Source organism: Malania oleifera, chromosome 11 (genome assembly GCF_029873635.1).
Source record: "Malania oleifera isolate guangnan ecotype guangnan chromosome 11, ASM2987363v1, whole genome shotgun sequence".
NCBI classification, from domain to species: Eukaryota; Viridiplantae; Streptophyta; class Magnoliopsida; order Santalales; family Ximeniaceae; genus Malania; species Malania oleifera.
The window spans coordinates 56,115,918-56,139,574 of record NC_080427.1 but is presented as its reverse complement, the minus strand read 5'-3'; the positions used below and the strand labels follow the sequence as shown (position 1 = coordinate 56,139,574).

The window sequence follows — 23,657 nt, the reverse complement described above, 5'->3', positions numbered from 1 at the left end:
ACTTTTACTTTTTGGATATTATATTTCTTCGTCACCCAACATTCTGATCCATATAGCATAGCTGGTCTTATAGCTGTCCTATAAAACTTCCCTTCCAATTTTAAGGGTATTCTATGATCACATAGCACACTTGAAGCACTTCTCCATTTTACCCAACCTACTTTAACTCTATGCATTACATCATCTTCAATTTCTCCTTCAGCTTGCATAATAGATCCAAGGTATCGAAATATACAAGTGCTATTTATTTCTTCATCATCAAGTTTAACTTTTTTGTCTCTAATATTCCTCCTATCATTACTAAAATTACATTTCATATATTCTGTTTTTTTTCTACTTATCCTAAAGCCTCTAGATTCCAAAGCTTCTCTCCATAATTCTAACTCAGCCTCTACTTCATCCCTAGCTTTGTCAATTAATACAATATCATCTACAAACAACACACACCATGGAACCTCCCTTTGAATACTTTTAGTCAATTAGTCCATCACTAAAGCAAAAAGATAAAGACTCAAAGCAGATCCTTGATGTACACCTATGGTAATTGGAAATTCTCTAGTTTCTCCATCTATAGTCCTTACACTAGTCATTACTCCATCGTACATATCCTTAATGACATCAGTATACCTACAACATATACCCTTTTTTTCTAAAACCCACCATAGAACTTTCCTAGGTATTCTATCATATGCTTTCTCAAGGTCAATAAATATCATATGCAAGTCCCTCTTCTTTTCCCTAAACTTTTCCATTAATCTTCTTAAAAGATAAATAGCTTCTGTGGTAGATCTCTCAAGCTTAAAACCAAATTGATTTTCTAAGATCTTCATTTCTAACGTTAATCTTTGTTCAACTACTCTTTCCCATAATTTCATCGTATGATTCATAAGTTTAATTCCGCGATAGTTATTACAATTTTGAATATATCCTTTATTTTTGTATATAAGTATTAAAGTGCTTTTCTTCCATTCATCTAGCATTTTCTTAGTTTTTACAATTGTATTAAATAAATTAGTTAACCATTTAATTCCGTTATCACCCAAGCATTTCCAAACTTTTATTGGGATGTTATCTGGTCCCATAGTTTTCCCATTTTTCATTTTTTTAGTGCAAACTTAACTTCATTAACTCTAATTTTGCAAATAAATCTTATATTTTTAGTTTTTTCCTCATTTGACAATTCTAAGTTTAAGTCTTCTATATGGTTTTCGTTAAACAACTTACTAAAGTACCTTCACCATCTTTTTTTAATATCTTCGTCCTTAACCAAGACAATATCATCCTCACTTTTTCTACATTTTATATTTCCAAAGTCCTTGCTCTTCCTTTCTCTAGCTTTAGCAAGTTTAAATATATCTCTTTCCCCTTCTTTTGTACCTAATCCATCATACAAACTATTAAATGATCTATATTTAGCTTCACTAACGGCCCGCTTTGCATCTTTTCTTGCCTCCTTATATTTTTCAAAGTTATCTCTGTTTCTACATTTTTGCCACGTTTTATACCAAATTCTTTTTGTCTTTATGATTTTTTGTACATCTTTATCCCACTACCAACTTTCTTTAATATTCGAGAATCTTCCCCTTGATTTGCCTAAAATCTCTTTTGCTATCTTTTTAATAGAGCTAGCGAATCTATTCCAATTGTATCTATCCCATCCTCTAAGGTCCAATCTCCATCTTTGATCATTTTATCTTTAAATTTTATTATATTTTCTCATTTTAGGTTCCACCAGCTAGTTCTCCTATACTGGTTTATTTTATCCTCTTTCTTCCATTTTTTAATGCATATATTTAACACTAAGACTCTATGTTGTGTGGTTAGGTTTTCACCTAGAATAACTTTACAATCCTTTCATAATAAATGATGTACCCTCCTAGTTTAAAAAAAAAAATCTATTTGACTTCTATTTTGTCCACTTTTAAAGGTTATTAAGTGTTCTTCTCTTTTCTTAAAGTAAGTATTCATTATACTAAAATCATATAACATAGTAAAGTCTAAGATCATCTCCCTAGACTCATTTTTGTCTCCATATCCATATCCTCTATGTATTCTCTCATAATTTTTATTATCTCTTCCAACATGTCCATTCAAATCTCCTCCTATAAATATTTTCTCAGTCCCTGGTATGTCTTGTATAATACTATCCATATCTTCCCAAAATTGTCTCTTAAGATTTTTTGCTAAGCCAACTTGAGGAGCATAAGCACTAATGGTATTTATTATCTCTTGTCCTAATACCATCTTGATTTTTATAAACCTATCCCTTACTCTAGTTACATCCACAATGCTATCTTTTAAGTTTTTGTCTATAATAATGCCTACTCCATTCTTATGTGTTTCTTTTCCAGTGTACCAAAGTTTAAATCTTAATATATCGATTTCTTTAACTTTCTCCCCCACCCACTTAGTTTATTGAAGGCAAATTATATTAATTCTTCTTCTAATCATTGTATCCACAATTTTCATGTTTTTACCCGTAAGTGTCCCTATATTCCAAGTTGTTAATCTAATCCTAATTTTCAGAAGTAACGTTTTACCTGCCCACGTCCAGAATGATGTAGGAACCCTCGCATATTTGACACCGTACCCAGGCGTCGACACGGCGCGTCGCTTCGGGGCGACGACCTAGCCCACTCTCGCCCACTTTTTGCTACACTTGGGTGGTTCAAGTTCAACACGTCGCTTGTAGGGGACGCCCTAGAAATATTCAGTAAGGATTCATATTATAGTGATCTGAAAAATTTTATGTTGTCTGTCAACTACCTAACGCAACCCTCCTCCTTAAACCGAGCTTGGAACCGACAGTGTGTGAAAAAAATAGGACATTAAGTGCATCATAGGAGGAGTTAGATTCAAGACACCACGACCAAGTCAAAAAAGAAGTAAGAATAGCAAGAGGTAGGTTCGATAGGGCGAGCAGCCCTTAAACCAAAAAAAAAAAAAAAGGTTTGGACCCTTCCCCTATTTCAACTCATCACCTTCGGATGTTGAAGCTTCTCTGCCTCCACCTCCCTAGATCCAGATCCCATGACGGTAACCCCCTTCCCTTCTTTACTTTTTGTTTCTATTTATTGTCTTTTCTTTTTTTTTTTCATTTGCTCCTTGGAATTTTCCTAGTCATTTTATTGGGAGACAAATAGATTTGGGACTTCGGTTAATTTAACCTAAGGTTTAACTCAAGTTGGGTTAGGGATTAGGCGTACGGGTTGGGGTTTTGGGCCTTTGGTTGATTAGATGGGTAGGTGAGTTCTGGTATAAGGACTAGCCAAGTGGGTTAAGCCCAATTGGGTCGTAGTTGCTTTTTGGAGATTGCACACTCAAGTTGCTTGCTTCTAGTCTAAGTTTAGAAAAATAAATTAAATAATTTGAGAATTATTTTGAAAATTTTAAAAATAATTAAAATGATTGAGATTCAAGGAGATAAACAATGCAAACCTTCAGGTATGTAGTAGCTCCCTCAAGAGTAGATTATGCATTATACACGAAACTAAACCTATAGTAATCAAATCTTCAATTTGGTATTCTTTCTTTCTTTAACGCATTGCTCAAGGTTTTTCTCTTTTTTTTGGATTACGCACCGAGTATCCACGTGTCCGTTTTACAGTTCACGTGACTAATCATGCGCCCCTTAAAGTTGACCCCACAACTTCAAAAGGAAGGTAAATTCAGGAGTCCAGGGGCGGAAACAAACTCAAGAGAATTTGAATACCTGACCTCGTGAAAGGCACTTCCGCAGCCTGCACTACCATATAAACCACACCATAGGGGTACTCAAGGTTTTTCTCTTCATCACATGCATATATGCATATATCTCAATCTTACTTGGCTGAATTATACATTATGCATAAACCCCTCTCTTTCCCAACTAATTAAAGGGCTCCTAAATCCACTGACAAACTAACTTAAATTATTCTTTTTAAAAATCACAATTATTTTTTTTCTAAATCATACGAGAGAATCCAACAAAATAATCAAATTAATAATAAAGTTAATATACTAGATGAATTTAAGGTGTGAAGTTAAATAATATAATATAAAATTATATTAAATTTCTTGAAGTTCACACAAATCTAAATAAGGGAACCATAAATAATTTTTTTTAACTTAGGAACAATAAAGTTAATATCTAATTGATTGAGAACAATTAAATTAAATTATATTATTTATTTGCAGAACCAAAATTTACAATCATCCCTCCTCACTAAAAAAAAAAAAAGGGAAACTATAAGGCAAACTCAAATTCACTCTAATTTAAGGCACACTCGAATTAGGAAAATTCGCTGGATCTGCGAATTGCGATTGCATCGCCTGTTAATTAATTTACATTGATAAATTTTATATTAAGAATTGTTTTGTCTGCAAAATCCTGGAGAGAGATTGAGACCTTAGGCATGTCAGCATGGAGGATAGGCCGGAGAGTTCCTGCTGAATCCGTTGACCTTGGCGAAGAACCCAATCAGATCCTGCTTGTACGGCAGATACGACCGCCTCTTCTCTCCTTCCTTCAACGCTCGATTCTTCACGTAGAAAATTTCGTGAGCTGATATCAACTTCTCATTACGATGTCCGTTCGGCATCTTCGCTTTAGCTTTTCCGGCCAAGAACTCGCCTGAGCTGCGGCGTTGTTTTAAATTCGCAGCTTTCTCCGTCTTCTCACTTTTCTCTTTATTTTTGCCGCCGGCGGAAGTAGGAGTCGGAGTTAAGAACACGAAGGAATGTTTCCCATCGCTATTGCTCCGGCCAAGCAAATCGCGCAATCTCCACCTCCTCCCGGACGATCCAGTGGACTTGCTCTTCTTACACCTCCCAGGAGACCCCTCCGCCGCTTTCGGCGTCCAGACGCAGTACATCCCCGGCGGAACTCTTTCCAGCGCGTCCGCCTCCGACGACGACGAAGACGGAGGATCCTGATCCTCGAAGAACAGTTTCTTCAGAGGAATTCGAATCGACGGGACCTCGCAGGTCGGAGATTCGAGTCCTCGACCTTCGTCCAATAGCAAATCGCGATTAAAAACAGGGAAAATGGGACGAATCTGACCGCCGTAGAACATGTCCTCGGCAGATACAGTAAAGGCGGCATCGGAGCCAGCATCAGAACCGCAACGAACTAGAGAAAACTCGAAGTCTTCATCGACGTCAAGCTTTTCATCGTCTTCTTCGGCCAGTTTGGAATCTAAGTTGAGCTCTTCGGGAACTTTGGCGGCGACCTCCGCCATCTTGTGGGAAGAGTAGTTGTTGAAGCTTGGGCAGAGAGCTAGTACTGGGCCTTCTTCCTGCATCTGTTGATTCGTCTTCCGGTTATAGCGGCGATTCTGTTGCGGGGCGTTTGGAGAACGAGAAAGAGAGGGAAATCGCGAGAGAATCAAGCGTTTGTCGGGAACACAGGGGCTGTTGTAGGCGAGGGATTTATATAGACGAAGAAGAAAATAAGGAAACGTTTGCGCGTGGGAAAATAAAAAATTAAGAAAAATTGGTATTGGAATAATAGAATTGACACTTCGACGCTATTTCTCTTCAGTTGCAGTTGCTTCTCCACTGCTGATGTATTTCCTTCTCGCGCACGATTCACGCGCTATACTTTTCACGTGCAACTCACAACCCAACCCCACGTTTATACTTGCTTTGAACTTTAGTTATTATTATTTTTTAAAAATCATTCTAATAAATAAAATTTTAGAATTAATTTAGAGTTATTTTTCTTTTCGCTCTTAGCGAAGGTAAGGCTAGGTTGTCACCCCGAAGCGACGCATCATATCGGCATTCGGGTACGGTATCAAATATGTAAGAGTTCCTGCATCATTCTGGATGTGGGCAAGTAAAGATATTGATTCAAAAAATTAGGATTAAATTAGTAACTTAAAATATATGAATACTTACGAGAAAAAGTATGGAAATTGTGGATACAATGATCAGAAGAATAATTAATATAATTTGTTTTCAAGAAACTAAGTGGGTGAGGGGAGAAAGTTAGAGAAATTAATAAATAAGGATTTAAATTTTGGTACACTGGAACAAAAAAAAAAAAAAAAACATAAGAATGGAGTAAGAATTATTATAGATAAAAACTTAAAATATAGCATTGTTGATATAAATAGAGTAAATGATAGAATTATAAAAATTAAGATAGTATTAGGATAAGAGATAATAAATATCATTAGTATTTATACTTCTCAAGTCGGCCTAACAAAAAATCTTAAGAGACAATTTTGAAAAGATGTGGATAGTATTATATAAGACATATCAAGGACTGAGAAAATACTTATAGGATGAGATCTGAATAGACATGTTGTAAGGTATAATAAAAATTGTGAGAGAATACATAGAGGATATGAATGTGAAGACAAAAATAAGCATGGGAGATGATCTTAGATTTCGCTATGTCATATAATTTTAGTATAATGTATACTTGCTTTAAGAAAAGATAAAAACACTTAATAACTTTTAAAAGTGGATAAAATAGAAGTCAAGTCGATTTTTTTTTAACTATGATGGTAGATCGTTTATCATGCAAGGCCTATAAAGTTATTACAGGTAAAAGTCTAACCACACAACATAGAGTTTTAGTATTAGATATATATAATAAAAAAAAGAAAAGAAAAATAATAAAATAAATCAGTGTAAGAGAGTTAAGTAGTAGAACTTAAAAGGAGAAAATATATAATTAAACTTAAAGATAAAATGATTAGATCATAAAGGATGAGATAACTACAAATACTCTTTCGAATAAATTAATTAGCTCTATTAAAAGATAGCAAAAAAGATTTTATGTGAATTAAATATATATTGGACTCATCCGTATAAGCATTCTATAAATTAAATATAAATAAGGAATTGAATAAACAAACAAAGACTTACTTCAAGTATTAAGGGAGCAGCGAAGTTGGTGGTCCAAAGTGGAAGGAGATCAGGTTTGAAGGAGGGAGGGTCTAGAACATCAGACCGTGGACTTTCTTCTTAACTTCTAGAACCACTATTCACAAAAAAGATGTTTAAATTCTAGGGAAAGTTGAAGTGTGAATGGGAGAAGAGAAAGTCTTTGAGTTAATCTTGCTGGGGAAGCAATTAGAGTCTTTTCACTCCAGACTTATATAACCCACGTGCACCTTAGTATTATAATATTAAATGAAATGTGGATTAAATGATTTCACATTATTTTAGAAGGTTTAGAAATTTGAGAAATGCTTCTCATTAATATTTCAAATCCATTAAAATGGGATATGACTAATCACATACAATAATTATTTTTAGAACTTAAATTGAATTATATTTTCAATTAAAAAATACTTAAAAGGAATTATAGGTATTGTTTCTTTGCATAAGGTTTGCAATCCGATAATCATAAGACGTTGTAATAATGTTTGAGCCCACTAATAATATATTACGAGAACAACACCTCTCACTTGTATTTCTAAGCACACGTGTGAGATCTGCTCATAACACTGAGATCTGCTCATAACATTTCTCGTGTAAAAATTATAATAATGACTCTCTTATTTAATATTTAATGCGCTCATCAGTGTAGTTCACACCTCTATGCGGGATCTAAATAGTATTTTATAATAGTTTCATATGTTATATGACGATTTTGATCCAGGGCAATCAATATGTGTTACTTAAAAGTAACGATTGAGTAGGGAATTAATAACTGTTCCATTGAATTTTATAAATGTAATGTATTTTTTTTTTATTACATAGGAACTCCAGCCACCAACAAATCCTTCGGATCCCCTAGTGCAACACCAAACCTACAGATCAGCGCCCTCCGCCCTCAAGTCTCGCTGATCAGGGTAAAGTCTGAAATGCGGACACGACTTCTATGCATCAGTTGGACGTTCGCCCAACCCAACTCTCGGGACACATCTCTATTACCATTCACGATCCCCACTACCTCATAAAAAACTCTCACCATCCACGGTTTCCATTAGCTCATAGAGCGAACTCCCACCATTCACGATTCCTATTGGCTCACATAATAAACTCTTATCATCCACAGGTATCGTTAATTTTGTGAGTGTATCTATCTGAAATTGAATCTCCGATATTCTTTTTTACTTGCTAATGCCTGTTTACTACATCATACCCATGGAGCCAATGTTTTCTTTCTTGAACAAAGGAGTCCATATCCATCAATTTAAGGCTTAATTACCTAATTGCTGACCCATGCCTCAATGACATAATACCTAAATTAAAAAAAAAAAGATCAAGACTTTTGGTGAGTCTTTGGGTGGCCTGGTTGACAAGTAAAGTGAGCCAGTACTCATGATAGTTTCTGTAGTTTATAATTTTCTTGGGGAGGAAATTCAAATTTAGAAAAACTCCCACGCAGGTATTGACGCAATGGTTCATCCAAACTCACCGGTGGCCGGCGGTCAACGTAGCAAGCCGTGCGCGTGTGAGGGCGGCGACTGCGCTGTTGCAGTAATAATGCGGGGGCGGATTTTAATTTTTAACTTTCACCTTAAACTTGAATTAATAAGGTTGGAGACGTCATCCACCGGGGGAATTGCGGCTGGGGCCCACAGTTTCATAATTGACGTCGCAATTAAGGAAAGCTTGTCTCTACTCTGTGATGTCCTTTCAAACCTGTAAAGGGCGATGTTGGTTTACGTCTATAATGCATTTTTAATTGTAATTTTTATCAATTTGACATTCAAAGAACGCTCACATTCCATAAAAACAAATCATAGATAAAATAACAAATAGAAAGAAAAGAAAACCAATTTTTCATGGCATTTGCACATTCGACATAAGATTCATATTAGTGAGCCTCAAAATATTAATTTAGTATAAATTTAGGTTATATTTGGAGTTATGAAATTTAATTTGATATACCCAATATATCACCCACTTAGAGGAGATTAGAGCACAGCATTAATGAGGACAGTTATCACCCAAGTCAATCACCCATTCGGAGCAATTGACGCCAGCCGATTAGAATAATCCACGCCACACTACAAAAGAACTAATTTTTAGTGACGAAACTATTAGTGATGGATTTGAAACCATTACTAATAATTTCGTCACCGAAAATAGAAAATATCGCGGGAAAACATTTTTCGTATAAAAATTATCTTGAGAAAATATTAGTAACGATTTTTGACGTATTAGTGACGAGTTAAATCTGTCACTAAAAGACTCTTATTAATGACGATTAAATAACCGTCATTATTATTATTTTTAAAAAATAAATAAAAAAATTTATTTCACAATATTACTAACGAATCTTTACATTCGTAACTATTATTTAATTATTAGTAATGAATTTATGAACCGTCACTAATACTTCTTTTATTTAAAAAAATAAAAAAAAAATTATTTCATTGTATTAGTGATTGATTTGGTAATTCATCACTATTATCATCTTATTAGTGATGGATTTGGGAACCATTACTAATACTTCTTTTATTTTAAAAAAATGAAAAAAAATTTATTTCGCAATAGTGACGAATCTTCACATTCGTCACTATTAGCCAATTATTAGTAACAAATTTTTGAACCGTCACTAATATTTCTTTAATTTAAAAAAAATTAAAAAAAAAAACTATTTCATAGTATTAGTGACGTATTTGGAGATTCGTCACTTTTATCCCCTTATTAGTGACGGATTTGGGAACCGTTACTAATACTTCTTTCATTTAAAAAAAGAATAATAAATTTTATTTCATAGTATTAGTGATGGATTTGGTGATTTGTCACTATTATCATCTTATTAGTGACGGATTTGGGGATCGTTACTAATACTTCTTTAATTTAAAAAAAAAAATTATTTTATAGTATTAGTAACGAATTTAGAAATTCGTCACTATTATTCTCTTATTAGTAACGGATTTGGGAACCGTCACTAATACTTTTTTTATTTAAAAAAATAAAATAAAATTTTATTTTATAGCATTAGTGACAAATTTGGTGATTCCTCACTATTAGTCTCTTATTAGTGACGGATTTGGGAATTGTCACTAATACTTCTTTTATTTATAAATAAATAAAAAATATTTATTTCGCAATATTCGCCACCGCTGCTGACTCTTCGATCTGTCCCCATCACCTTCGCCGAGGAGATTAAATGCCAGAGGCCTTCAAGGTATACTCAATCTCTCCAGTCTCTCTATCTTAGTCTCCTCCATATCTCTTAATCTCTTTGGTCTCTCTCTCTCAGTCTCTCCATCTCTCTTTGTTGCTGCCGCCGCTGACGCTTTGATCTGTCCCCGTCGTCTTCGCCGAGGAGATCAACTGTCGGAGGCCTTCAAGGAATTCTCAATCTCTCCGGTCTCTCCATATCTCTCAATCTCTCTAGTCTCTCTCTTTCTCAGTCTCTCCATCTCTCTTCGTCGCTCGTCGCCGCCGCTGACGCTCCATATTTGTCCTTGTTGCCTTCGCCGAGGAGATCAACTGCCAGAAGTCTTCCAGCCTTCGAGGTATGTTTCTTTGAACTGAGATTTGAAGAATTTGTTATTGTGTGTGTGTGTGTGTGTGTGTGTTTTTATTTAGTTTTTGATGTTTATAAGCAGTAGAAAGGGTATTTTCCATGTATGTGTACATCTGTGTTAACCTGCCATTGTTTAGTTGATTTATTTTGCTGCTGTTAGCCTACTACATTTTCATCTCATTTGTGCTCTGCATGTCCATACAGGTTCCACTGATTCTCTCTTTACTGAACAAAGCTTTTGCATTCTATGAAGGCCTAAACTTTCCAATAGTGAAAAAGTTTTTGTTCCTCTTGAACCTGAGCTTGAGCTTGAGCTTGAGCTTGAAACTGTCTGTAGTTGTGCATAATAAGTGGTTAAGCAGTCAAAAATCCCTTTCAGGAAACAAAATGTGCATGAGGAAATAGTAGACTTTTTCTTTTTACTTTTCTCGTCTACTCTCCACATTAATCAACTAGGAGCTTAAGTGAGAATTATTTTTCATCTCCCCAACCAAGCATAATACCAAAATTTATTTATTTATTTATTTATATTTATTAGGGAATGTATGATTCGATGCATGAAAAATAGTCTTGTGTAAGGACATTTTCAAAAATTTCACTCAGATGAGATGCTAATCTTATGCAAAAATTTTGATTTGGGAGACAAATCAATTGTGCGGTGAATGTGATTGTGCAGTGACAAACCAATTGTGTGGAGACAAACCAATTGTATGATTGCTTTGAGGTCATGCTGGTTTTGATGGACCAAAGTTACCCAAAATGATGTTTGAAACACTTAAAACACTCACTGTTGTTTTTCTTTTTGGTGCCATAGTGAACATGATGCATAAACATAGCTGGCAGAGTACAAAAATTTATTTGCTCATTGAGCTGTGATTTTTCTGCTTGCAAAAATGTTGCCTATGCCTATGATGGATTTCAATGTTGGAATTCATTCACCTCATTCGTCATTCAACAAGTTATAAGCTCCCTAAAATTTTTAAAAAAGTTCATCATTTTCGTGATTCCATTTGTCTATAACACTTTACACTTTTCCATTGCAAAAATAATATTTCATTAGTTGATAGAAAGGATTAACTCGAAAGTTCCCCATTGAATAAGAGCTAAGTGGGCTAAGATAGAGCTAATTCTTTATTATCCCTCAAAGAGGAGTAATGCTTCCAAGCACGGGACACAGAATAGGACCACTTAGATCGAAATAGCATTAAGAAAGTTGGCAATGGGGCAAGATCTAAAAGAACATAATGGGATGGAGTCGTTTCTTTCCAACCACCCCCCCCCCCCAAATGCCCTGGCATAGCGCTTCTCTTCCGGCAACCTTCTAAGATCTAGTGTTGTTGGCAAACAAAAGTGAAAAAAAGTTAAGATCCAATTTTATTTTTTTTAAAAAAAGATCTTAAAATAAAATGTGCAAATTCCACTATGATATTAAATTATAACTTAAGTGAAATGATAAATACTTGCAAAAATTTTATTAAAAAATATTACTGATCACTATCTAGTATGTTCTTAGGATTTTAAAATAAAATCTTACCAAATAACTTGCTAGTAATTAAAAATGGAATACTAGTTATAAATATAAGAATAATAACGTCAAATTAACTAGCAATGACTTGTTTTACAGTTTCATATTTAAAAAATCTAAGGGCATCTATGGATTCACCCTAAAAACGAAAGTCCAAAGTTTTGATATTTATAAATCATTGTTGGTTTTGGTAGGCACCCAAGAGAGAGGGTGAGCTGGGTGTTTTTATGAATAATAAATTTTCTTTTGCTATTGTTGTACACAATGAAAATTTAAACATAAATTCTTAACAAATAACTTCTAAATTGACCTTTTTAAAAAGAGATGATAAGAATGAGTTTATTGAAGTCGTTTTAAAAATGTTTAGTCTCCTTGTGAAAAAGGAGCTGTTAGAAAGAAAAAGTTAGATTTGAGTATTTGATGAAAAAAGTTGAAAGGTGTTTAAAAGTATATAATGACAAATGAATATGGTCTTTTTAGGAAAAATAATTTATACATTGATCGTTTTATAGTGTTAGACAAAATTAAGGACAACAATAGAAAAAATAACTTGTTGGTGAAAAAAGTTAGCTTTTAGCTTTTCAAGTTTTAATTTTGTAACTTCTAAAAAACTAAAAGTTGATTTTTAGAAACTAAAAAAACTATACTAAAAGTCAGACCTACCTTTATCTTTTAAAAAGGACAAAACAAAAGAGCGGGATCAAACTCACCCTAAATAACTTAAATGTTTACCTTATTATTCATGAATTTATATATATATATATATATATATATATATATATATATATATATATATATATATAAATGAAGCGCTCACTTAAGCCAACCCTATTGATTTTCTTTGGTTTAGTAAATGAGTTTTAAAATTCAATTTATGTTGAATTTTTTTAATAAGTAGGTGTGAATATTTTTTTGTAATGTTATTGTTAAGTATGTCCCTCTAAAAAAAATAATATTTTCAACATAAATTATAGGGTTTCATCTTTCTTGGCCAATGCCTTCGTGAACGAAGCGTTAGGCTGCCTCAAAGCACGGCCACTCGCCACGATGCGCTGCCAAGCGGCAGAGGGTCCAGGACCCGCCAAGGGGAGAGTCTTCTTACAGGGGTCAAGCGGCACTGAGTGAGCACGAAAGGATTTCGAATGAGACTAAAGCACCAAGGGTGACTCTTGAGGATGCACATTTGCCCCCGGCACGTTCTGTTACGCCACCCATTAGAGAGCAATCTCGAAATATTACCCCAAGGCTTACAGAGGACATGCACGCTCATCCGGTGTTGTTCCATACAATTAGGCCGACTATGCCATATGATTTTGAGGCTTCGTCTTCGGTGGACATTCCTAACAAGTTGGTGTTGTGCCATATCCCTAGGCCATGCAAACCATCACCCTCCCCTCTTACCCCTGAATTTCGTCGTTTTCTGGAGGAACTGGCACGGGACTGAGACGCCACTAGAGTAGTAGCCGCCTCACCTTACTCGGCCAATTTCGATTCTGATTCTGACTCTGATTAGGATAGACTAGATGTTTGGGATCTTCTTATGCACTTTCTTTTTTCCTTATGTACTGTGCTCATGCACCCTTTGCTTTTATTTTATTTTATTTATTTTTCATGTATTTTTTTTTACCATGCTTTTGAATGGATGTACACGTGCTTCGATGTTTCTATCTACATTATATTGCCTCTGAAATTAATGAAAATACATGGTATTTTTGGTTTCTACCTGTATTTTGTACTTCACTATATCATTACGTTTTTCTAACTATTTCTAGAATTTATGTGGATGTTACTTACACAGATAAAGTAGGCAGATAAGAGTTCACTTTTTTTATCCTTCTTGTGCATTCATTTGAGATTTTGCATGGTTAGAAAATCTTTAGAACAACAATATATAAAATACAGTGAAAGGCCAAGAACTAAATGCCATATGAAGTAAATTACCAAATTAATTACTGTCATTTCTTGTGTTCATTGAAGCTTAGAACCGTTCAAGAATGGTTACTATACATTCATGCCTCATCATACATGTGAGACAAAACAATTATTAAAATTCAACTGATTATCAGTCATACTATGTTGACTAATAATCAACTGAACATGTTAATTATTTGTTTCACTTACGATTAGTAATGTTTGTATTTCAACCATTCTTGGATTGTCAAATGTGGACAGTTCAGGAAGTTGTATTTACATTGTTGTCATCGTTCATACTTTTTCAATTGTCATTATATATTTCGAGCGCATCTCTACTTATGTTCTCTAGGTACATAGTGGGGTGTCGTGACAATTTGTTAGTGATGGAAAACTAGCAACATGTTCACTTCCCCCATCTCGTGTACTTGGAGAGCCATAGGGAGACGCTGGCGAAATTTATAATGACTACGACGAAGGAATTTGAGCGATTGATTGCAATGTAAATGCAACATTCCTGAATGGGATAGGATCCGTACCCTTTAGATGGAAGGTGGTTGATTATAGGATTCACGATGCATGCGTCATATACATTATGAGAATGTAATCAACACCATTTACTTGAACATGTTATAGGGTAATTAATGAACATGGATAAGAGTTGGATGAGCGCTTAGGGTAGGTTTTTGCCAGAATACGTGAAAGGGGTACATGATTTCATAGAGTTCGCGCGTCCTCGTGCAAACAAAGTCAGTAGAATAAGGTGTCCTTACAAGAAATGTCAAAACATAGCATTCAAACACATTGATTTGGTTCATACACATTTATTAGACTTTGAAATGGAGAAAAGGTACATAACATGGGTGTTCCACAGTAAAGATTACGCTGTTCAGAGCGATGAGGATGATGATGAAGATGAGGGGGCAAATATAATAGGTGGTGATACACGTTCAGAAGGGTTAATCGAAATGTTATGTTAGGTGACTTGCAAAGGGGGATTGAAGTGGACACGGACAATGTCAGTGTGTCACGTACTGGTGATGAATCTACTTCAGCAAGTACTATACCTTGCGATCCTAGTACGTTGAATATACTCGGTAAACCATTTGCTAATCTCATGAGGGATGCACGGGTACCCTTATATCCAAACTATAAAAAGTTCTCAAAATTAGAGTTTCCAATAAAGTTGTTTCATGTAAGGACAATGCATGGGTTATCTCAGAGCGCATTCAACATGCATTTAAGTCTCATTAAGGCGACACTGCCTGATGGTGAAACACTTCCGAAGTCCTTTTATAAGGCGAAGACATACATACGTGAATATGGTCTTGGTTACACTCTAATATATGCGTGTAGGTATGATTGTGCACTCTTTTATGGTGAACATGAAAATGCGAACAAGTGCCCAAAATGTGATGAACCGAGGTATACAACTAATCAGAAGAAGGGTAAAAAGATCCCCCCAAAAGTTTTGCGATATTGTCCATTAATCCCGTGAATGCAACGATTGTATATGTGCAGAAAGACTGTTGTCGATATGAGATGACATCAAGAGAAACGTCTTCAAGATAGAAACACCCTTAGCCATCTAGTGGACTCCGAAGCTTGAGTCGATTTTGATAAAATGCATCTGTGGTTTGCTAGTGATCCTCACAACATCAGACTTGACCTTGCTTCAGATGGGTTCAATCATTTCAGTAACATGAACAACTCGTATAGCACATGGCCAGTTATGATGATATCATACAATATGCCACCATGGTGATGTATGAAAGAACCCTTCATTTATATGTCTCTGCTTATTCCTGGATCGAGGACACTTGGTAATGATATTGATGTGTACCTGCGTCCGTTAATTGACAAGTTGAAAGAACTATGGGAAAAAGGAGTGGAGACATTCGATGTGGAAACCGGGACAACATTTCGAATGCATGCTGTAGTGTTGTGGACAATTAATGATTTCCCCGCTTATGGCAACATGTCGGGTTGGAGTACAAAAGGTTACTTAGCAAGCCCAGTATGTAATAAAGATGTTGGGTTCTTATCCTTGAAGCATGAACACAAGTTATGTTTTATGTGTCATCATCGTTTTCTACGACCTAGACATCCTTGGAGGACTCGTGGCGTGAAAAACTTTAATGAAAAACCTGAATGAAGGTTGCATCCAAAGCGACTAAATGGGGAAGAGCTATTAAACTAGCTCAGGTTGATCGGAGATGTGAAATATGGGAAACCACCAACCAGTAGAAAAATAAAACGTGCTGAGTGAGAGTTGAATTGGACAAAGAAAAGCTTCTTCTTCAAGTTGCCATACTGGAAAGATCTTCCATTATGCCACAACTTGGATGTCATGCGCATCAAAAAGAATATTTGTGAGAATGTCATTTGTACATTGCTGGATATGAATGGGAATACAAAAAACACCGCAAATGCTCGTTGAGATATGAAAGATATTGGAATACGGCCTGAGTTGCACTTGTTTCGTGATGGGGACAAACTTCTCATGCCATCAGCTTGTTACACATTTTTGAAGGATGAGAAGAATAAATTCTTCGAATGGTTGAAATCGGTGAAGTTCCTAGATGGATATGCATCGAACATAGCTCGATGCATAAACACAAAGGAAGGGAAGATGTTAGGAATGAGAAGTCATGACTATCACGTCCTTCCACTATGGTTTCTATCTGTTTTCCTTCGTGAACATTTAACCAAAATGTTTGCTCGGTGCTGATTGAGCTGGGGATATTTTTTTGACAGTTGTGCTCCAAAAAATTGAGCGTAAACGTACTTGAACAGATAGAGGGTGACATCGTGATCATACTATGCAAGCTGGAGAAAATATTTCAGCCAACATTCTTCGATGTGATGGTCCACCTAACTATCCATTTACCAAGGGAGGCCATAATTGGAGGACCGGTCCAATATCATTGGATGTATCCTATTGAGAGGTAAATTATAAAGTCCTTTTATAATGGTCACGTGATTTCCTCATTTTTTTTTTCCTTTTTGTGTCTACAATTCAATAATGTTATGTAAAATGCACAGATTCTTTTCCACTTTGAAGAGGTATGTGCTCAATAAGGCATGGTTGGAAGGTAATCATTGATACATACATTGATAGTAAATGTCTTGCATTTTGTTCAATGTATTTATATGATATTGACACAAGGTTCACTCGTGAGGAGTAAAATGAAAACGTTCATGCTATTATAACCAAGATGAAGAACCAATGAGCTCTATATTTCAAGAAAATTTTTGGTCGTTCGGTGCACGGGTTTACGATTTCATTGATATGGACAACCTACAAAAGGCCTATTTTTACGTCCTCAATAATTATGATGAAACTGTTCCATATATATTAAGTACATGGTTCGAAACTCCTAACTTTGTATTGTATTTACATATGCATATTTATATACTTAATTGACATTAACATGTACTATTGTTGCATATAGCGAACATAAAACTGAAATTCTAACCCAAAATGAAAGGAATGTTGATGAAAGACATAAAAAGGAATTTATCAATTGGTTTGGGAGTCGTGTAAGTAACAAATACTGTCTGAATACGAAGCTGTAACGACCTGCTTACTTACCATATATATATATATATATATTAATGATAATACAACTTATATAGTAACCCAGCAAATCATAATCAACCTGGACCCGTGGGTACCAGGGATGCATCAGAAAAACAACACGGAAGCCTAAGCAGCAGGAAACATAAAAACATATACATCTCATTTTACCATTCAACACAATACCAGAGTTACTACATCCATTGAAAAGTATATACATCCCAAAAGAGTCCTAGGGCCACCTCCCACAAAATCCATCTGACCCTATTAAAATACTTACCCTTCAGAAATGGTAGATCAGCTGTAACTACCTCTACGGAGCTTTATCCACTCTCCTATCTGGGGCTTCTGAAATGTTCATATAATTTGGGGTGAGACACATCTAATTAAGGGAAATAAACTAATACCAGTGTGTGGCAACATGGGTATTTCCATGTTATACATAAATCATACATAAACATATTCAGTGAAACTGTCCATATCATATCCGGGAAAAACATATATAATCATATCATGATAGAACATACTGGATTTCCATAAACATAATTCATCTCATATGATAATAATATAAAAACAACCCTGGAAGGTTAGCTGGCCTGTGATGACCCAAAAATATATATATAATTAAAGTACAATAATAATAAAATAATAAAAATGGTCATTAAGTTAATATCAATACAAAAGTGTTTTTCTGTAAGATCCTTGATTTCATGTTTGATACCTAAGAAAGACCTTGTCTTAGTGAGTGCTCAGAGACCATTGCGGCTCAGTTGCTCCCTGGAGGTCGGCCTGGTCAAAATGGAATTTCATAGGATAAACAGGATAGACACTGTTTGTACACGTAAATAAGTATATATACATAAAATAATGTTTTGACAGACATAATTTGTAAAAATACATAATAAGATGATAATAATATAGGTATCATATGTGGGGCCCACAAGACTATGTGGGGTCTACATAAGTCCTGGAACCATAAGACACTATTTATATACGTAAATAAGTACATAAAATAATGTTTTGACTGATATAATTTCTAAAAATATATGATAAAATAATAATAATATAGGTATCCTATGCAGGGCCCACAAGACTGTGTGGGGCCCACATGAGTCCCGAAGCCGTATGGAGGTTTACACGAGTCTCAAAGTTATGTAGGATGCATAAAATCGTATAAGAGTTATTCGAGTTACGTAGGATCCATTCGAGTCTCGAAGTTGTGTGGGGCCCACAAGACCATGTGGGGCCCACATGAGTTTTCAAAATTCAAATTTAATTTTTGTTCAAAAATAAATAATAAAATAAATAAATACTAAAAATAGTTTAAAAGTAAAAACAATGATAATAATAATGATAATAATGATTAAGAAAAATAATAAAATAATAAAATAATTAATTAACTAATTGACTAATTAATTAGGTAAGTGATTAATTAAAAATTTATTTAATGGGAATGGTGGCAAGCACTCCCACATGGCCTCCTTCCCCATCCCATACTCAACTCATACCTTACCCATCCCTTGCTCATTCTTTAATTTTAAAAAAATTATAATTTCACCCATCTCCCTACACTTTTATAAATTTCATTTCTTCCCCAAAATTTTCCTATAAATAGGGAGCTCTCAACCTTCATTTTTTACAACAATTTTTCAAGGAAGAGAAGGATTAGTGAGTGAAAGAATTTGTGGTGGAGAGAAAATTTTTGAATAAGTTCTCAATCACCCACTCTTTCCGATCTCATTTCTTAGAGCTAGTTACAATGTTCGTAAGGAAGAAGGTAAGTAAATTTTGATTATGTTAGTTTTTTTTATTTAAAATTCATACCCGAGTTTATTTTATAAGTAAATTTCAATTATGTTAATTAGTTCCACAAAATTTCCATAAGTTTATTTTTACGCGTATTTAATTATACCAATTCTATTTTTAATATACTTGCATCTATTTTTGGGTTAAAAAATGTTCTAATCCCCTCAGGTAAATTTTCAGCATTTATTTCTATTCAAAAATAAAATTATATATATTTTTAACACAAAAATTGTGTGGCATGAGTTTATTTCTACGTTACATTTTTATGAAAATATGAGTAAAGATGAGATTTTCATGATATTATTTTAAATTACATAAATTATAATAAGATGATTTTAAAACCCCTTATGGCAACAAAAGTTCAAAGTTACAGATGCTTGGTACCGCAGCTTAAAGTTTATACGGATCAGAGTGCACCCATACTGTTTACAGAGTGGTTATTTATGTTAGTGGATTTCTCCTGAGTGCACACCTGGTTCCGGACCAGGACTTAATAAGGAAAATCTCACTTAAAGTTTACGTACGTTGATTTAGTTTGATCGGCCAGCCAGCTAAGTTCAGTCTTCGGACTGCACAACCCAGTCATGGGGGTAAACATGACTTACGGCAAACAGGCCTAAGGGTGGTTTTTACAATATATTTTTATACATATTACGTGTACAAAGTTACTGATGATTTGAAGGAAAAGTATAAGTTTACATGAAATGATCATTTTAGTATTTAAATGACGATCTAAAGAAAACGTATAAGGAAAAGTATATGTATATTTATCATTAAATATTTATACAGTTTTAAAGTTAAAAGTTTAATTTAATAGTTATAGTATATGATTATAAAATTTTACTGTTATAGTTGATGGTAAAAGTTTTATGTAAAAATTTTTAAATTTATATTTATTCTAGAGACAGTTTTGAAGTTATAATATTAAATATTGTTTTACGAAATTTTTAAAAAGCTCATTTTTGCCACACACTAATAATAATCTTATTTACTTACTGAGCGTCGTCTCACTCCAATCATATTTTTATTTCAGATAACTCTGAAGAACATGTTGGAAATCAGGCTTAGCAAGCACGCAAGTGGGGATAGAAAAAAAAAATTATTTAGAAATATTAGTATGATGTCAGATATTTATGTTGTGAAATTTTTTTTCTTTTGAAATAAATGATTGTAATGTGGATAATTAGCGCTTTGGTTTAATAATAATTGAGTTTATTTTGCTTCCGCTGTAATTAATAGTAAAAAGTTAATATCCCAGGCCCCTCAGGGTCGGGGTGTTACATGGCCAGTGTCATGACTTACCCCCACATGACTGGGTTGTGTGGCCTGAAGGCGGAACCTAACAATGGCTGGCCGACCACTGCCAAGTCAAAAGAAAAGTTTGTAAGTACGATGGGTCTGCCAGACTTGGTCCGTACACCAAGGGCGCCAACACTACCATAAACCACATCGACTATCCATCTTCACACTGCCATGTATGACAACGATAACACTAACATCATGATGATCATGATCACATAGTTACGGTACCGTGCACGTGTAAGCCTAAAACAAGCCAACCAGGTTCTGATAACATATAACATATTTCAAATTGTGATACAATGTTATTCCATAATAATAATAGTCAAATCAACATCATCATATCATTTTGCATATATAATGTAAAAGTCATCGGCCCATACGCCAACATTTCATATTTTATCATTCACGGCCTGTATGCGGTATTATATATTAGATTAAATTCTCAGCCCGTACGCCGTCATATCATATTTAAAGCTCGGCCCGTACACCGGCATATCACATAAACCCTCGGTTCGTACACTGGTATATCATAATAACAACTCTCAGCCCGTATGTCGGTATGTCATAATAAAACTCTTGACCCATATGCCGATTTATCATACTAAACTTTGTATCATTTGTCATATTCCCAGAAATCAGTAAATCATAATAACTTCTACTCATGCCACACAAAATTGGGTATTACACATATTTAAAACATATTTTCATTTACAGCAATATTTTCCCAAACATAATGCTAATTTATATTTATTTTTCTGAAATTAGATGCTGTAAAATTATACATACATTTTCATGAAAACAACTAGCTTATTTTATCCCCTTACTTGATCCCCGAAAAAACCCTTAAGATAATCAATCCAGCACCCGCAGGGTTCCTCGTTTAATACCCTAAAAACAACATCTCGCAAAACTAAACTTTAGTATTTCTTCGTGTACAACATTTCCTATAACTATGGTAAAGCCAAATTTCGAATAAAAAGCCTTACCTTGAATCTGGGATGAATTTCAAACTAGCCCCACTGACGATCTACTCCAGCAGATTTGTAGAGAACTTCTCCAAGAGTGTCGTGGTGGCTTCAAATCATCGATCTGGCAAAGAACGGACCCAGAAATTAAGAGAGAAGGGTAGGAAACTGAAGAGGAGAGAGAAGGAGAGATTTGTACGTGAATTTTTATCCAAAAATGAAGTTTAGGCCTATTTATACACTAGCCTTCATCGACGAGCCACGTCACTTTGTTGATGAGGTCAAGAAGGCAATTCTTCGATAAACACTCATCCTTCATCAACGAAATTCAAAATCGCCAAAACATCCTCTCACTATCTTCTCATCGGTGAGACACGTCCCCGTTGACGGGCCCCTCATGTGCTCTCGTCTACGAATCCCCTATGTTCGTTGACGAGACCCTATTTAAATATTAAAATTACAATCTCCTTTTCCCCCTTCTTTCATTATTTAAATACCATAATTTCTTCGGGTCACTACATTTTCCCCTCCTTATAAAATTTCGTCCTCGAAATTTGCTATTCATATGATTCATCATCCCTTAAAGGTAAAACGGTTTACTTATTTTATTACTTACCCTCACTTATGCAGAGGAATGCTGCGGTTACATTCCGAGTCTTGGGAGATTACATAGACAAGATAAAATTCTCTCAAAACTAAAATACTACTTACTAACTAAATTATTACATGTACTTGCAAAAGAAATATTGCCTAACTATTTACATTTTACCCGGTTACAACTAAACCTCTGGGAATAATTTTAGGTATTTCTTTTTTATTTGTTCCTCAAGCTCCCAAGAAGCTTCTTCTATTGCGTGATTTCTCCAACCAAAGGAATCTTCTTATTACGTAACTCCTACACTTTCCTATCTAGAATTTGTATTGGCACCTCCGCAAAAATTAGTGAATCCCTGAACTCTAATTCTCCATAACTAATTGTATAAGAAGGGTCTGGGATGTATTTTCTCAACATAGAAATGTGGAGTATGTCATGTATCCTGGGTAATACAGGTGGTAAAGCTAACCTGTAGGCAACCGACCCCACTTTATCTAGAATCTCAAATGGGCCAATAAACCTAGGGCTAAGTTTACCTTTCTTCCCAAATCGCATAACCCTTTTTAATGGAGCTATTTTCAAAAATACATGATCACCAATATCAAACTCCAACTTCCTACGGTGGTTATCAGCATAACTCTTCTATCGGCTCTGAGCTGCACTAATTCTATCTTTGATGAGTCGAACCTTATCACATGCTTGCTGTACTAGCTCTGGCCCCACAACTCGCCACTCACCCTTCTTGTCCCAATATAAAGGAGATCGACATCTCCTGCCATAGTGTTTTAAACGGTGTCATACCAATGCTGGCCTAATATCTGTTATTATACACAAATTCCACCAGCGGTTTAAACTAATGCAACTACCCCCAAAATCTAGCACGCACGCTCGAAGCATGTCTTCTAATATCTGAATCGTCCTCTCAGTCTGTCTGTTTGACTAAGGATGGAACACCGTGCTAAAAGATAGCAGAGACCCTAAAGCCTCCAGCAAACTCTTCCAAAATCGTGACGTGAAACGTGGGTCTCTGTCTGACACTAAACATGCAACATGAATTCTTGAAAAAGTACTTCCCAATCGAGGAGACTAACTAGCTGCAAAGGGCAATTGCAAGTTTCACACAAAATGGATGGAGAACTTTTCTTTGAGACCTGGGAGTGCTTCAAGGACCTACTTTGTAAATGCCTACACCATCAGGTCCCCAAGTGACAATTAGTTCAAACTTTTTATGAAGTGTTAGTTGAGAGAGATAGGTTCATGGTGTATGCATCATGCGGAGGTACTTTCCTCACAAAGCACGAGAATGAGGTTTGCGTCCTCTTTGAAAACTTGACTGAAAATTATTAGCAGCACATAACTACCACTCATAGACTATCCAGTCCATCAAACTCTAAACCTAAGGGAGTTTACGAGTTGGCCACAAACTAGGACCTAGCCCCTACCCTGCATGTCATATCCAAAAAATTAGACAAGTGCTTGTCCTTAGGACCATAGACAATGGCGTGTGTAAAGGTTTGTGCAATTTGCTCTGACCCTTCCCATAC

At 35.0% G+C, this 23,657-nt stretch overlaps 1 protein-coding gene and 1 non-coding gene across 2 annotated transcripts; both read right to left on the bottom strand.

Annotated features, from left to right (window-relative positions):
• Positions 1-4,137: 4,137 nt before the first annotated feature.
• LOC131168489 (uncharacterized) lies at positions 4,138-5,425 on the bottom strand. Its single transcript, XM_058127959.1, has one exon. It carries the CDS (start codon positions 5,280-5,282, stop codon positions 4,398-4,400), a length of 885 nt encoding a protein of 294 aa, XP_057983942.1. The 5' UTR covers positions 5,283-5,425; the 3' UTR covers positions 4,138-4,397.
• A 17,780-nt stretch (positions 5,426-23,205) lies between these two features.
• Positions 23,206-23,312, bottom strand: LOC131143570 (small nucleolar RNA R71). Its single transcript, XR_009133555.1, has one exon. It is a non-coding gene; the product is annotated as a small nucleolar RNA R71 (small nucleolar RNA).
• Between the last annotated feature and the right edge of the window lie 345 nt (positions 23,313-23,657).

Bases quoted from the DNA above. Each gene is read 5' to 3' on its own strand.
- LOC131168489 (XM_058127959.1), bottom strand. From the start codon at position 5,282: ATGCAGGAAGAAGGCCCAGTACTAGCTCTCTGCCCAAGCTTCAACAAC.